Source organism: Gouania willdenowi, chromosome 1 (genome assembly GCF_900634775.1).
Source record: "Gouania willdenowi chromosome 1, fGouWil2.1, whole genome shotgun sequence".
Classification (NCBI taxonomy): domain Eukaryota; kingdom Metazoa; phylum Chordata; class Actinopteri; order Blenniiformes; family Gobiesocidae; genus Gouania; species Gouania willdenowi.
In genome coordinates this window covers 29,786,759-29,803,487 of record NC_041044.1, presented here as the reverse complement: position 1 = coordinate 29,803,487, position 16,729 = coordinate 29,786,759, and the positions used below count along the sequence as shown (strand labels likewise).

The 16,729-nt window shown below is 39.3% G+C and overlaps 1 protein-coding gene and 1 pseudogene across 1 annotated transcript; one reads left to right on the top strand and one right to left on the bottom strand.

Moving 5' to 3' along the window:
* Positions 1–413: 413 nt before the first annotated feature.
* On the bottom strand, positions 414–15,173 carry LOC114457702 (probable G-protein coupled receptor 83). The gene is made up of 4 exons (XM_028439764.1): positions 14,763–15,173; positions 11,499–11,624; positions 1,547–1,680; positions 414–1,375 (listed from the first exon to the last, which is right to left on the bottom strand). The coding sequence occupies exons 1-4, from the start codon at positions 15,171–15,173 to the stop codon at positions 658–660; spliced, it is 1,389 nt and encodes a 462-aa protein (XP_028295565.1). The 3' UTR covers positions 414–657.
* On the top strand, positions 10,630–10,747 carry LOC114472381 (uncharacterized; annotated as a pseudogene).
* Positions 15,174–16,729: the final 1,556 nt, after the last annotated feature.

The window sequence follows — 16,729 nt, the reverse complement described above, 5'->3', positions numbered from 1 at the left end:
ACTCCTAAAATGCAGGTTATTACTAAACTTTGTGACTTTAGCTGATCCCTTCGTGTCAGACTGACTCACTCATTGGTACGTAATGCATCAATAATAATGCTTCAATTTTATATAGTGCTTTTTTGGACACTCAGTCGCTTTACAGAATAAAGGGATTATTCTTTCACTCCACACTTAGTGGTGGTAAGCTACTATTGTAGCCACAGCTGCCCTGGGGCAGACTGATGGAAGCGAGGCTGCCATAGAGCGCCATCGGCCCCTCCGACCACCAACACTCTCTCACACACTACTTTCATACTAGGCAATGCGGGTGAAGTGTCTTGCCCAAGGACACAATGACAGATACCACTGGGGTGACTGCCACCCCACTGTGGCACTCCCATCCACCTACCAACCAGGCCCAGACCTGCTTAGCTTCCGAGATCAGGCAATGACAGGCTGGTATGGCCACAACATTGGTGGCAGCTCGTGGAATTTATGACAGTAACAATTAAAGGATTCACTAAAACTTTACACAGGACTTTCAATTGCAGATATTAACAAGTAAAACCTTTTTGTGTGGGTGTTAATTTGACCAACATCTTTTGTATCCTACATACTCCTACCTTGAGGAACACAAAGATATGTGATGACATCTCACAATGGCTGTGTGTCCAGTCAGGTCAGAGCCACAATGGGCTCCACTGAGAGGATGTCTGTTCTTCCAATAAGGACCTGCTGAGCAGTGAAGAGGACATGTGCATCCTTCAGGTTGTTGGACCGACTGGACGATGCATGGCTCTGCTGTGAAGAGGCCTGGCTCGGGTGTGGCAAAGAGTGCCGAGGCTCTGAGGATTCTTGGTTGTCAGGCCAGGCGGTTTTGCGACATGGAGCGCAGGCGACAGCGGGGCGGCACTCCGGCTCCAAGTCCACCACCGCCCTCCGCCGCCTCTGGCACCTTTTGAAAAGCACCCGCAGCTCCTGGCGGAAGGTGGGGTTCAGACAGCAGTAGATAAAAGGGTTGTAACAGGTGGAGCTCATGGCCAGCCAATGAAAGCAGAAATACAGGGCGTTAGAGGAGTTGATGGCCTGGCTGGAGAGAAGCACAACGTAGCAGTTAAGGGGAAACCAGCAGACCGCAAAAACCCCAACCACCAGAAGCAGCATGGCCAGCGTTCGTCTGCGCTTTTTCCTCTGGATGGCGTGCTGAGCTGTCGTAATGACACCGATAGCGTTGTGGCGCCAAAGGCGTCGAGCCACGGTGGTGTAAGAAGCAGTGATGATGATGAGTGGCAGCACATAAAGCAAGATGAAGGTCAGAAGGTCAATGTATTTCCAGTAGACATCTGATGGCTCTGGGAAGTCTGGGACACAAAAGCTGCGCTCCGTGTGTTCACTGGCAACAGAAAACCACAACAGAGGAGAGTCACGATGAAAAGGCAAATTCTCCGCATAACTTTATGAAAAGCCAGAAAACTGTGAACGATTTTATTTAGACACACTATAAAAGAGCTATTGAATCATTCAATTGTATTCAAAAATCAACATGAAGGCCATGTCAGCTCACCTGTATGAAAATGTCAGAAGCTTTTGGTAGATTGCATGAGGAAGTGAGAAGCAGCTAGCCATTATCCAGATAACACAGACCCAAAGACCACCTTGTGCTGTGGACAGACGGGGTCTCAGGGGATGTAAAATTACCTGAAAAAGAACATTTAGTCTCGTTAAATGATCAGATGATTGGATTTAAAAATCAGATCAGAATCAGATGTACTTTATTTATCCCAGAGGGAAATAGCTTTTTCTTTTCTTTTTTTTTTTACAGATGCTCCAGAATATTGAATGAAAAGAACAAACACTAAAACATAGAAAAGGAAGAAAAGAAAACATACATAATTAAATAAAAGTCTCTTAATCGTTAAAGCATCATATATTCACAATCCCCTATTGCACTGAAGTTGTGACTCAAGGCCTTGTTCACTAAAGGTCTGTGGCCGTAAAAATGTGCGCTAACGTCACTACATGTGCTGGCAGGGCGTCTCACAATCTATCACAATCAGGATTGCATCTGTCAAGCACGCATCATTTCTCCCACAATCCACTGAGTGTGTTTGCCTCTAATAAATATGCAAGATGGGTGAATATAGGGAGGAGAAAAAAGAAACACATGAACAATCAGAATAATCAAACCTGGAACTGTTTGTCTGCCCTAATTTAGCTTGTTTTTTAGCACGGCATCACACAGCAATGGCTGCAGCAACTGTGCAGAAAAAAGGGAACACAATAAAAAAGAACCTGGCTTAAGTGGTATATGGGTTGAGAAGTTGGGTGTTCCATTCTAGTTTATACCTGTCTGTGTCATAGTGTCCTTGGGCAAGACACATTGAACCCTAACTTGCTCCCAATGGTCGACTAGCGCCTTGCATGGCAGCCCTGCCCCATTTGTGTGTGAATGAGTGTGAATACGTGAATGAGCTGATATTGTAAAGCGCTTTGAGACTATCTGAGTGGTTATAAAACGCTGTAGAAACCAAGTCCATTTACCATTAACAGCCACTGTATCTGTGAAATGTAATAACCCGTAAGAGACACAGCGCTACAATGGACACAGCTCTGATCTCCTTAACGATGATGACCTGTATCCGCTGCTGCTCAAAATCAATATATTTTATAACACACAGCATTGTGCGTACGCAAGGCCATTATATGGACTGTAAATTCTTTAGTGGCGCTGTTTCTCTACCTGTTGTGGGGAATTCACTAACATTGCGGCACTATAGATGTGGTTGAGATCGCCCTGTTTAAATGAACATTTTGCTATTTCAATGTGGAGAGGTGAGTGCACACAAGCACAAAAGGACATTTGGAGAAGTTACATTGGAACCAGGTGGACTTCTGTCTCCTGCACAAACATTAAATAATGTAGAAAACAAAATTAACAAATAAAACCTAATGTTATTCTTTCCCCCCTAATGTGGCTGCTCCATCAGGACTCTAACTTTGCTCTTTTCAGTCCATGGAAAACATCATCCAGCAGGTCTGAGCTCCTGAGCAGGGCTGTGTCATGCACATATGTGAACATTGTTCCATCGCTGTGTAAATTGCGCAGCTGATCGGCTTATTCTCGACTGTCACTGCAAACAGTTCCAGATTTGATGAAATGCATTGCATCCACAGCCTTAATTTATTTGCATTTCCCCCTCCCATTTTTTTGCGCCCCTTATGAGATCCGCCTTTTAACACCCCTAAACATTAAGTGAATCCGCCCCTTAGTGTAAAACGCTTTGGGACTAAAGCGCTCTATATGTGAAATCTGTTTACCAGTATGTCCGGATATTGTCGTACAAATGTTTTTGGGCGTTTGTACCTTTTGTACATGAGGCCCCTGACAATAGGGTTATTTAACATTAAAGTTTTGTTATCTTAACTGCGGTAGACATAGTCAATGTCTAAATGTTTCAATTATTCAAATGCCAACATTTGCAGAGTGGCATTTTTAGCACTTTAAATAGGAAAAAATTGTTCAATTCATGTTGTTTATTTTATACTTTTTTACCCAGAGGAAGTCTGCCTATAGAGTTAGTCAAATAAAAGCATGGTCATTTTTTGTAATGATTAGACTGCAGGAATTGTTTCATAACATGGATGTCTTTGTTCTTTACAGGTGTCTGCCTCTGCAGCTGACGTTAAGGCATCCCTCACTCCTCCTACAAGCCCTCGTCTGACACTACTTGGTAAGCATTTCATTTTCATTGTTTCATACATCAGACTGGTCATTTTTCTGAGACTTTTTGCCTAGAAAGGAGAAAGAAATTGAGCTACAGCAGGTAGCCCAGGGGAGCAGCTCTCTATTCTCCTGGATAAAAGTATCCACTAGCAACGAAGATGAAGATGAAAGTCACAGTCAAAATGTTCACTGTTGAGGGCATGTTAAAGTTGAACTGTTCCTCTCATTTACTACAGAAAGTGGTTTGGCTGTACTACATTAGGCATTAAGCTATATTAGCTAATTATTGTATTTTGTACCAACAAGTTATTACTGTTACTTGTAGACTTGCAGTAATCTTGTATTTACCTTAATAGGCTATATTCAACCCTAAAAAATGGGCTATCACTAAAACTGTTATTGTTCTATTCTAGGAAGCTACAGCAGGGAAGCAGTAGGACATCTCCTACCTGTTGATATAGATGAATCTCGGGATTCATCTACAGCTAAAGCAGAGTCCATAGCAGCACCAGGTCTATGCACAGTTACAGAATCACAAGTGCTGTTTGATGACCAGAATGATGGAGAACAAGAAAGGCATGATGTAGCAGCTGTATGTGAAAGAGAGGACTCAATTAAAAAGATAGCAGCTATGCAATATCCAACAGCTTGCCATAGAGGAAGACATCCAGGTAAATCATAGTGAGGTCATCGGACTCTTCAAAGACATGGCACCATGGAGGATTCTGCTTTAGAGAGTGGTAACACTCTCTCGTCACTCCCCACTTCAAAATGACACCTTGTCCACTTTACTTGTTCTGACAAGCTTGCAACGTGCTTAAAACCTCTCCATGTGTGTTCATTCCAAAGAAATAAAACTATAGTGATTGACTGATCAGTGCTATAGTGTGAAACTGTACCACTTCAAAGGTCAAGTCATTTTTATTAAGATATTGACATAAATAAATATCCAATTACATTCAACATGTGCCTGTGATGTTTATCCATTTTTTTAAATCTCACACTGCCATAATAAGGCAGCCGTCAGCTCTACATGATGCATGAAGTGCCCTTATTATTCGCTGAGCACCTGCCCCCTGAACAGCGTAGAGGAACGGACTCCTGCCAAGTTTTAATCAAGTTCTCAATAACTAACTTAAGCATTGCCTAATGATGGATTCAAATAATTTATTTATCCACAACCTAAAAGATTATGCCTGCTAACTGATGCAGACCAAGGGGTTTTCAAAGTGTGGGGCCCAGAGTTCTTCAGGGGGCGCGCACCGTTGCGAGAAAAAAATAAACCAGAAGAAATCATCACACAAAGAAGAATAAAGTTAGAAAGGTGTAAAGTGTGTGTCACAGCCTCTTTCTCAGCTGAGATGATTAAGGTTTGTGTGTGTGTGGTGGCTTTCTTAAGCGTCTGTCCACAGGTGTGTGGGAGTTCATCCTCCCACACTTTAAAAACTTCTGTTGGAGACTATTCTTCACATATCGGTAAAGAAACAGTAGACGAGTCAGACTGGCCAGTGGGTGAACTTTCTGTCTTTGCTTGTATTTGACAGAACTGAGTGATTTACTGGAACGTCAATAAATTATTGCTATGTTCAGCATGAAACCCCGCTGTCTCCTGCTATAAGAAGCCCCTAGCCCCACGAGCAAATTTTAATTCAATAGTGTGCAAGTGTGAATTTTGATCAGCTATCCCGGATTATTATGCTGTTGTTTCTATGGGTAGATACGTTATGTATTCAATTATTCTGAAGAAATAAGCTACATTAGAAATCATTTGGGATCATTTCCCTGCTGTTTGTGTTCAGCAGGTGTGTTTGATTCAGTGCTGCTGTTATAATATATTTATACAGCTTTTCTGTTATTCTGAATATCATTATAAACATTTACCCGCTGTGCCGGACAGCAAAACAGACCCTCCAAAGATATAATTTCATTTCGTTCTTGTTGGATATTGATTTAGTGTATAGAAAATTGATAAAGTTTGGCTTATGGTGTATGCGTTTGTCCACTTTAGTGAGCTGTGAGCTGTGGACGGCAATTTAGGAGCCACACAGGTGTGCAGAAAAGCACTGAAAGCTCTTTTTGGTTATTTTAACTGGCCCATCCAGTTTCCTACAGGCCCACCCACAATAAAAATCCTGGCGTCGCTACTAGTTTAAGGTACAGTTAACATTTTTAAGGTGATGATTGAGGTCCTGTCTCTTCCACAGACCCCAGTGGAGGCTATAGTGAATAGATTAAGAGGTCACACAACGTAAAGATTTTTTTGATACTCTTTAGGGATAAGATTAATCTCTAAATAAATACTTAAAATTCAACATTATGTGACCAACTTGTGATTCATGCATATACAGTTCGTCACTGCTGCGTAACTACATCCCGGAGCCCTTCGCAACAGATACAGAGCTCTTATTTTTGCCGTATTCCGGAGCAACAATGCATAGATTCAGCAAAGATGAGGTTGTGTGGTACCAGAAGTAGAGCACAGACACAGCATAAAACATGCAATTTATTGTCAAAACAAACCTATATCCCCTTTCCACTTTGTGGGTGTGATTAATAATATACTCTGTGTTCTAGGCAGATCGTATTTCCACAAATTTTCCAACCGCTTACTCCTTTTCAGGGTGGCGGGGGTCTGCTGGTGACTATTCCAGCTTACTGGACAGGGTGGTAGTACATCATATTTCACATATAAATATTGACCTTATCCATGGTTGAATAGCTATGTGGTTCTCTTTGTATTGACTACAACTCGCTATGTCCCACAATTACGCATGAATTAGCGAGATCTCCTTAGTCCTTGCTGCAACAGTTACGCATCACAGAAGGAGGAGGTGGGGATTGATGGACAGCGGAGAACGGAGTCACGCAGCAGAGACATTACGGAGTACTCATCCAGTGGAAATCTGGTGTAAGAGGTGACGTACCAGTGTCTTTGTATGTCAATTAGGGCCGTAACAACGCGTTAAAATCATCGATGACGCAAAATATGCGCGCCGATGCGTCATCCGACCAAAACAAAGATGGCGGCGCTGAAGAATAACTAACGCCAGTGGTTCCTCCGAGTTTTAAAAGCACAAGGCAGTGAAGGCACGCACTCGTTAGTCGAAGGTAGCTGTTCCCTGTAACTCTCGTCCTTTATCCCGTGTGTGACCGGACGGCAGTGCGTCGGACAAGGAGGAAACACCCGGCGTGACATCAGCGGCAGCATCACGCACGCACACACACAATTCTTGTGGTAAAAGGAAAGTTTATTTTTTGTTGGAAAAGCACTTTCTGTTTTAGCATTTGGAATTTTAAGTTTAAGAACAATGTGAGTGGCAGAGTGTATTACTTTAAGTTATTTTCATGTGAATGAAGAATCAAAAGATGCACTTTTTTCAGTAAGCTAGGCCTATGTGTTTTCAACATAAATCTTAAATTCCGTTGGTTCAAGGACACCATGACAGACTGCTGACTCCCACTGCCTTTTTATTTTTTAATGAATTCTACCTCTGTCTCTGAATGCATTATTGTGTACTTTTATATTATTTCTTGAACTTTAATTTGGAATTTTGAGTTGAATAGCAATAGACATATATTGCAATGTTAAGGAATTCATGTCTTTTTTTTATTATTATTATTATTATTTTAGAAGTAAATCAACACGTATAAATTACTTACTGGGGGGATAATTGAATCGAACTGGAAAAATTAATTGTTAGATTAATCGATGCATCGAAAAAATAATCGCTAGATTAATCGTTTCAAAAATAATCGTTTATCCCAGCCCTGACTCTGAAGTATAACAGAAGAGTAATTATGAATCAGGCTTTAAAGGTTATAATTTCAGAGGTGTTACGTTACTTACCAAAGAGCAAGCCATAACACACAGCATGTGCCTGCAGTCTGTTCTGTACTTCTGCGCATCAGGATGAATAAATCATGTCGTGAGCCAAGCCATGGTACCATGATCATTCACACTTTAAAGGCTTGGAAGAATTCTATGATACAGTGGGTCCAAATTTCTGGGCACCCCCATTTTATAGGGGAATCGCGATTAATGTGCAATCCTGATCCTATTCAGATTAAACTGGGTGGGCTAAATGAGGAACCAACCTCACATATCTTGTGATACAGAATCTATATATTCATTTGGATCTCCAACCAAATTTTAATGGAATATTCCATGGCTTATGGTATATTTTTGGTTAAACTTTTTAGCAAAATCTGAGGAAATCCTTTTAACAGACAAACAAATAAATAAATGAACACCGGTGAAAGTTTTACCTGCAGACTTGTGTATATATAAATATATGTATATATGTTATATATATATATATGTTAATGTGGATTTACAAGTCTTTCATGACATCAGATGCAAGAGATGAAGCTGAATCTGGCTTCAATTCACACCTTACCACCGGCACCGCCAGTTTCCAATGTTGCTGTTGCATCACTATGGTCATCGATCTATAATGCAAGAAAGGTCTGTGTGTGTCCGTGGAGTGAATATCTCCCCGACGCAGTGTCTGATCGATCTGAAACTTTGTCAATAGCTTCCAAATACCCCGAGTGTGTACATCGGTGATTTGGCCATTCCAAAAACAGTTTCAAATGACCGATCTACACTGTCAAACATTTTTTTAGAACACTGATGATGTCATCAACAGTGATGTCATCAGAGTCCAATCAAGAATGTTTGTAACTGATGATGTTGTCACCGGTGACTTCATCATCAGTGTTCTATTCTCTGCTAATGCAGTGCGACACTGTCTGTACACGATAACTTGAAAAGTTCTGAAAGGGCTTTGATTACATTTTCAAGAAATGTTGATAATGGGTCAAGGAACAGCTGATTCAATTTTGGTGATGTTCTGGCTACCAAAAGAATAAATATCCCATTCATTTTCCCATCCACACTGTGGAACTCCTGTTAATGTCAAGATAAATACATACCTCCAACGGGCATTGTACTAGTTTTTATAAATCTCAAACTTTACATGGAAAGTAGGCTTTACACGATCAGGATTTTTGGGCCGATCATCAATTACCGATCAGTGAATTTAAAAAAAAAACGATCATCGATCCAATATTATGAATTCAGGTTGGGTTTTTTTAGGTAACGACCGAAATCCTTCGGTACTATCTGATGCAGATTCACGGTACCATGTTTCAGGACCTAAACGCAGCCTTATGACTGTGAGGGAGTGGAAGAGCTGGCAAGTGTAAATGTGAGCTTCACTCCAGCACTCTAAAAACATTTAATTTAGTCCCTGAACAGCAGCTGTGTCTACTACAAGAGTGTTGGAGATTAAGTTGCTGAGGGAAGCAACCTGGAACTACGTGAAGCCTCCATCAGCATTAGCATTAGGAGCAAACACCTATTTCCTGACTGTGGCATCACAAAACCCACTGTTGCTTATAGTCCATATTCACAGGTGCACAGCGGAGGTGGGGCGCACACACACACACACACACACATGCGCTTCTATGTCCACCATCTCTCTGAAACGGACAGAAGTGGCCGGTATCAAAGCGAAAGTAAACGGGAGCGCATTGCTCGGCTCTCGGACTCTCAATTTTAATTAAACAAAGCAAGCGCACACATACAAACACACACAGGCGGTAAAAGCAGACGCTGCCCCCGCTTTAGAGCCGGTAGACTGGGGAAGAAGTCCGGCGCCCAGCCACTCCGCTCCAACCGATCGTCATTTTCGCGGTTTGCTCATAGGTTTTCACCTTTGTGCATAAATGTGAGTGAAATAAAGCCATGTCACGTCAAGCAAACAACTCTTTGGTGTAAATGAGACAATAAAACAATGCAATGGGAGCATCGACAGAAAGTTTCATCACGACAACGATGTCATTGATGAGAACGGCAGTTAAGACATTACAGACAACAAATGCATAAAACGCTAAATATCGGCCGATCCGATATAGCCGATCAGATCAGTGTAAAGCCTAATGGAAAGTGTTCTGCGTATCTTTCAGGCCGTTTTGTGCTTGTGCAATGGTTATAAATGAGGCCACTGGTATTTTCTCGAGTTAACCTCATTACAGCACATGCGTTCTTCACTCAAAATACTAATCAACTCCAACCTAATACATCTGTAATATGGTTTAAAAATACTTTCCCTAATTTGGGCGACAAAGAACAAGGTATCAGGAAAGATTGCATTAGGGACTTGAAATACTGTATTCATCTGGACAAAGAGTATTTGTGAATGTATGTGGCTTTTTCTTTAATCCAATGTGCTATTTAAGCTGTAAAATTAAGTAGAAATCCAATCTGTTTTTGAAGCTTAATAAAGCAAGGCGTGATATTAACATACAATTTTCAAATAGTGTTGCACCACTATGGATTTTTTTCCCCCCAACTTCTCTGGCCATCAATCAATATAAAAAAAAACGGAAACGCTTTCCCTCAAATTCCCGACGTTTGATTAAAAACCTTATTTTGTTTATGTTGTTTTATCAAAAGGTCAACACATTTTTTTACATTAAACATGATAATCTAAACAAAGTACATAATAATAATATTGATATTGTTTGTAATAAGTGGCACCCTAAAAAAGTAGTTTAACTCTGCTTTGTTCACAGACAGATAGAGAATAGATCTGTCCTTGTCAATGGTAGAATACTAAACCTACAAACTACAATAGAATCAGTCATTAAGGCCTATTTGACATGCAGCTGTAACTTTAAAGATTAGAACTACAATTAATGTCGTTTCTCCTCCTTCTGTACCACTTTTTTTATCTATTTTCTTTCTCTTGGGAATCTTTGCATTACACATACATTATTGTGATTAATGGACAGTACAGATCGTTAATGTGCCGTCTTCCTTTGGGGCCTGTTTGTGTTGTCTCTAGCTGTGTTTTCATTACAGATTTTCGCAAAATAAAAGCCATATTTTTAAAGGTCGACAAAGTATGTGTGCTTTAAATGCTGGCCATACCAGCCTGTCATTGCCCGATCCCGTTAGATCTCGGAAGCTAAGCAGGTCTGGGCCTGGTTAGTAGTTGGATGGGAGACCACTGAGAATTCCAGGTGCCACAGTGGGGTGGCAGTCACCAAGTGGTATCTGTCATTGTGCCCTTGGGCAAGGCACTTCACCTACATTGCCTAGTATGAATGTGTGAGTGAGTGACTGTTGGTGGTGGTCGGAGGGGCCGATCGCGCACTATGGCAGCCTCGCTTCCGTCAGTCTGCCCCAGGGCAGCTGTGGCTACAATAGTAGTTTACCACCACTAAGTGTGGAGTGAAAGAATAATACCTTAATTCTGTAAAGCGACTTTGAGTGTCTATGATAAAGCGCTATATAAAACTGATGCATTATTATTATTATTATTTTCATTGAAGGCTGTTCTGGGCAGGAGTCTCGTAACTCTTGTGAAATCACATCCCGCGAGACCTCCTTATAACTCTCCGTATTCCTTTGTTGTTTCACTTCTAATGTGAGAGCAATATTCTCCACTTCTGTTTACATGTACCGCGTCATGTTTTCTCAGAGATGAGTGGTCATGTGATCATGTACGTCACGTTCTGTGACGTGTAATTGTGGAAAAAGTGTTTCCATAGCGCTTTTGCAACACATTTAAATATCAAAACGTCTGAAATTCCTCCTCATGAAAGCCTAAAGACTTTAGCAATAATTGAGTGCTTTTTGGAAATTCAGGCGTTTCCATTACCAGTTTTTATTGCGCTATTTACATTTTACACATTTCCAAGGGTAATGGAAACACAGCTATTGTCGATTTGTTTGACAACCCGGAAGACAAAATCATTGCTTTATTTGTTAGCGAGGACTGACCTGTTGCCGGTCCAGTGCAATGGCAGTGAGTGTGAGTGTGGAGACATGCAGAGAGCAGTACTGCACAAATCGACTGATGTGACACATGGTTCTCCCAAACACCCAGGTGCTGTGGACGAAACGAACCTGAGAGAGAAGAAAAACACCCACAGAGACAGAATGTGCATTTAATAACTGGACAGTTGCACACCTGGTGATTTGCGTGGTGCAGGCACTCCATTTTCACATAAAGGTTAACTCGTCTGATCCTAGCCTATGACATAATAAATATGTTATTTAAGTTCAGCTGCATTGTTTTGTTGGTTGTTCTTTTTTTTTTTTTTTTTGACAGCTTTTCAAAAGCCTGACGCAACAAGACACAGGAGAAAGGCTAAATGCTCAAACAAATTAACTGGATACAAAACAGCTGAAGGCAGAGGGAGGATGCTGACTCTGAGTGGACATCACGTAGTCATCACTGTGTTCGTTGTGTAACATCTGAATCCCTGTAGTCACCAGTATAATCAATTCAAGGAACATCAGGCAGTGGGTTTATTGGCTCAAAAATCATCATATTACTGATAAGACATCTGTTATAAATATTCATGAAAATTGAAGTAATCCATGGGTTTTAATATATCATTGAATATAAGACTTGTCTAAACCAAAACCTCTAAATTAAACACCTCAGTCTTGAGAGAAAAACAACTAAACTTGTTCGATTTATTCTTTTTTCTTGTTTGTTTATTAATGCATTAATCTATGGTTAGAGAGAGAGAGTGGTGAGGGGGATAGAGATGAACAATGTGATGCCTCCACTGGAAACCGCTAACCCAGGCATAGGCAACTGGCGGCCTGGGGCCCTTGATCTAATGTTGTGCGGCACCCAGGTAAACGCATTAAATGACTTACAAAAAACATCAAAAATTATGAGAAAATACAATAGACCAGGGCAGTCAAACTCGTTTTAGTTCAGGGGCCAAATACACACCAGTTTTAGGTTAAAAGGGCCGCAGATTATATCAAAAATGTAAACGTTATTGTGCCCTAGTTTTTACTACATGTATGAATAATAAGTAATGTATAGCATAGACATGTCCAACCATTAAGTGACAGATATCAGTAGGAGTGTGACAATATCTCGATACGGCAATATATCGCGATATTTTTCCGCACGATCGATTATCGATATGCTCCCGCTAAGTATCAATTTTCAAAACCTTTTCTGCTTTTTCACCAAATTGTGCAGGTACGTCTTCACAGAAATGTTGTCACTGTTTGTTGAAGGAACCAATATATTGTTTACTGGAATATTGCACTATAATGGTGTCACTGGTAAGAAAGATCTTATTTTTGTTTACAGAAAGCACTATTGGAGATACTTATTCATTTACATTGGTATGTTGACACTTATTTACAGAAATGTTGCAGTAAAATAGTGTCACTGTTCATAGGACACTTTTTCAATTTACTGTCTTTCAGAGATAGAGAATAAAAATGGTATTTTTTCACTTAATCTTTTTTCTTGTCATAGATTATTATAGATTGATTTCTGACCAATATATCGACAATTGCAGTATCGTCTTATCCTAAGATGATCGTTATCGTGAGCTTTGTATCGCGTATCGTATCGTGAGGTTCCCACCCCTAGATCTCAGTCACTGCAGAATCAATACTTACATTTCCTTGATTTTGTGACCAATTTCTGTTTAACTTGGGGAAAGTTTTTGCAACAAATTAGGATAAAATGACTGCAGTCATGTGATATAAGCACGGGAAAACAGTGCGCCCTGCAAGTATTGTGGCGTTTATTTGAATTTGTGTATTTCAATGAGCTGAGAAATCTACAGCTGAATAAGTTGGTCATTTACACAATGATTCATCTTTCTCCTGTGGGCCAAACTGGATGCTCTAAAGGGCCGGATTTGGCCCCTGGGCCTCGGGTTGGACACAGGTGTAGTAGACCAGCAATTCTCAACTGTACTGTACGGACCTGTACTGAATGGGTTGCGAACAGCTGATCAAAAAAAAAAAAAAACTTCATGTCTCTCAAATTGTCTTTTATTTTGAAAGAAACTTTTCTTTTGACAGACATGCTGTGAAATGCATGTTGCACAGGAAAATATACAGATTTATATTTTAAAAATTATTATATATATATATATATATATATATATATAAAAAAAAAGTGGGTCTCGATGTAATGACCGTGGCAAAATGTGGGTCCCAGGATGAGACCAGTTGAGAACCCCTGTACTAGACAATAGTGAAAAAAATGTACAACTCCAAAACACACGCACACACACACAAAAACACAAAAAATGAACCCAAATGACTTCAAAATGACAACAAATATTCACAAAAATAAGTACAAAAACACAACCGACACAACTGACTCAAAACACACAAGACAATAGCAAAAAAATTGTCATTTGTCATTGTCAACCAAAAGGACAGGAAAATAGACAAAATGTGTACAAAAACAAGGAAAAAACACAAGACAACAAAAATGCACAAAATGAGAGGAAAATAAGCAAAACCATGTCACCAAAATCACACTTAGTGACAAGAAAAACACACACACACACACACACACAAAAACTATATCAGACAAAACCCTTTGTTCTTTCCTGCATTAATGCTCAGATTGGTCCTTTTTCTAAACATGAATGACATGAATGACGATAACGTTGCCCTTGGATGAGACGATCACGATTATGTGCCTCCCTGCTGTGACAATAGTTTACCATCTCTGCTCTAACCCTTTGATATCAGTCTGATTCCACAACACTTACAGTAATATATATATATAGAGAGAGAGCTTTTCTTCATTCTCCAGTCCTTAAGGGGGGGGGTCACTGTGATTATGACTCAGTCCTACTAATGATGTTGAACACAGAAAGATCCCTGACCCTAAATACAAAAACAATTGCATCCACACAATGACAGAAATTAAACTGTGCACTGACACATAAGTCATTCTGCTGGTTCATCATTTTCTCTATAATGTCCAGTTGACTGTGGAGCAGATTCAATGACTCAACAGGTAGAAATCTAAGTCAATAGAAAAAGCTCACGGTTGACGATGAAATGTTTTTTAAATTAAAAAAAAATTTAAAAAAAAAAAACAAAACAAAACAAAAAAAACGCTGAAATCCAATCACACATTTATTGGTTTTTAACTCAACTTGTGACACTTAAAAACTGCTACTTTATTTGTATTTTTGTATACAAATTTATTTATTTGTATTTCACGAGTTGTTGCTGTTTCTCGGAGGATCTTACCAGGGTGAACGGGGTGTTGAGCACGGTGATGAAGATGTCAGCTACGGCCAGGTTCAGGATGAAGAGTCCGGTGCTGGACTGGGTGCGCTTGTTTTTCACCACGACGTGGCACACCAGGCTGTTACCGAACAGAGACACCACGATAATGAGCGAGTAGGCGGCCACCAGCAGCGCCTTGATGCCACCGTCCTGTGACTCCCCACCAAAGCTCTTCTTACTGGCCAGAGAGCGCCAGTCCGCCAGCGTGCCCTCGTCAAAGTCCGGGAGGGCAAACCTGGAGGTTCGATTCCCGCCGGACTGCGCCGAGACATTAAGCAAACGCATTGTGTGAGAAGTGTCGTTGACCCGTGCGGCTGAAAGCCAGGAGGTGCTGATCCAAAGCAGCAGACACAGACACAGGAGGGCAGTCATGTTTTCACAGCTCTGTGAGACTTTCTGCTACTCTGTGTAAGACTAGAAAGATGCTGCTGAGGCATAAACACACAGCTGTGTGACAGCCAGCTGCAAATAAAATAAATAAATAGAAAAGAACTGAGAGAGAGTGAGATGGAGGGCAGGGTGGCCAATTACCTTCACATCAAAACGAAGCACATTTCTCAGGACAAGACAAAGCCAGGATAAATACTGTAAAATAATAAACACATGAGGAGTCAGGGAGGAAAGTATGGATCAAAGAGCTTCCAAAGGGGGAAATATATATTTGAATCACTATATTGTATGAACAATATACTTATAATGTACAAACATGATATTATATTGTACAAACAATATCCATACATTCTACAAACATATTATACTGTACAAACAATATGCGTATATTGTAATAACATGATATTATATTGTACAAACTAATTATATTGTACAAACTTATATTGTACAAACAATATGTGTATATTGTACAAACATGATATTATATTGTACAAAAAATATACATATATTGTACAAACAATATGTGTATATTGTACAAACAATATGTGTATATTGTACAAACAATATGCGTATATTCTACAAACATATTATACTGTACAAACAATATGCGTATATTGTAATAACATGATGTTATATTGTACAAACTAATTATATTACAAACAATATGTGTATATTGTACAAACATGATATTATATTGTACAAACAATATACATATATTGTACAAACTTATTATATTGTACAAACAATATACATATATTGTACAAACATATTATACTGTACAAACAATATGCATATATATTGTACAAACAAAATGTGTATATTGTACAAACAATATGCGTATATTGTATATTGTAGTAACATGATATTCTATTGTACAAACATATTATACTGTACAAACAATATGCGTATATATTGTACAAACAATATGCGTATATTGTTCTAACATGATATTATATTGTACAAACAATATACTTATATTGTACGAACATGATACTATATTGTACAAACAATATATGTTTCTACAATGCAAGTATATAATTTGTACAATATAATATCACGTTTGTACAATATACTTTTGTTTGCACAATATAAGTATGCTGTTGAAACATATTGTTACTACAATATACTATTGTTTGTACAATATAATGTGTACAATATACTTTGTTTGTACAACATACTATATTGTTTCCTCAATATAAGTATTTTGTTTGTACAATAAAAGTATATTGTAGAAACATATATTGTTTGTATGTTTGTACAATAAAGTGATCCATTATTCTCCCCTGTGGCAGCTCTACGCTTCCGTAGGAAAGTATGGAAGCCCGTTTCCGCCAAAAAAAAAAAATCATTATGGCAAGTCATAATTATGAGTTCGTAAAGTCATAATTATGAGAAAATTATTTTTAATGTAAATTTGCAAAGAAACATACAAAAATGTGACGGAAATATTTTGCAATAAATATTTATGTACTTTTATTTTCTACACTGTGTTGTATGTACGATATGTTGAATTCTATGAACTGAATAAACAGCCAGAA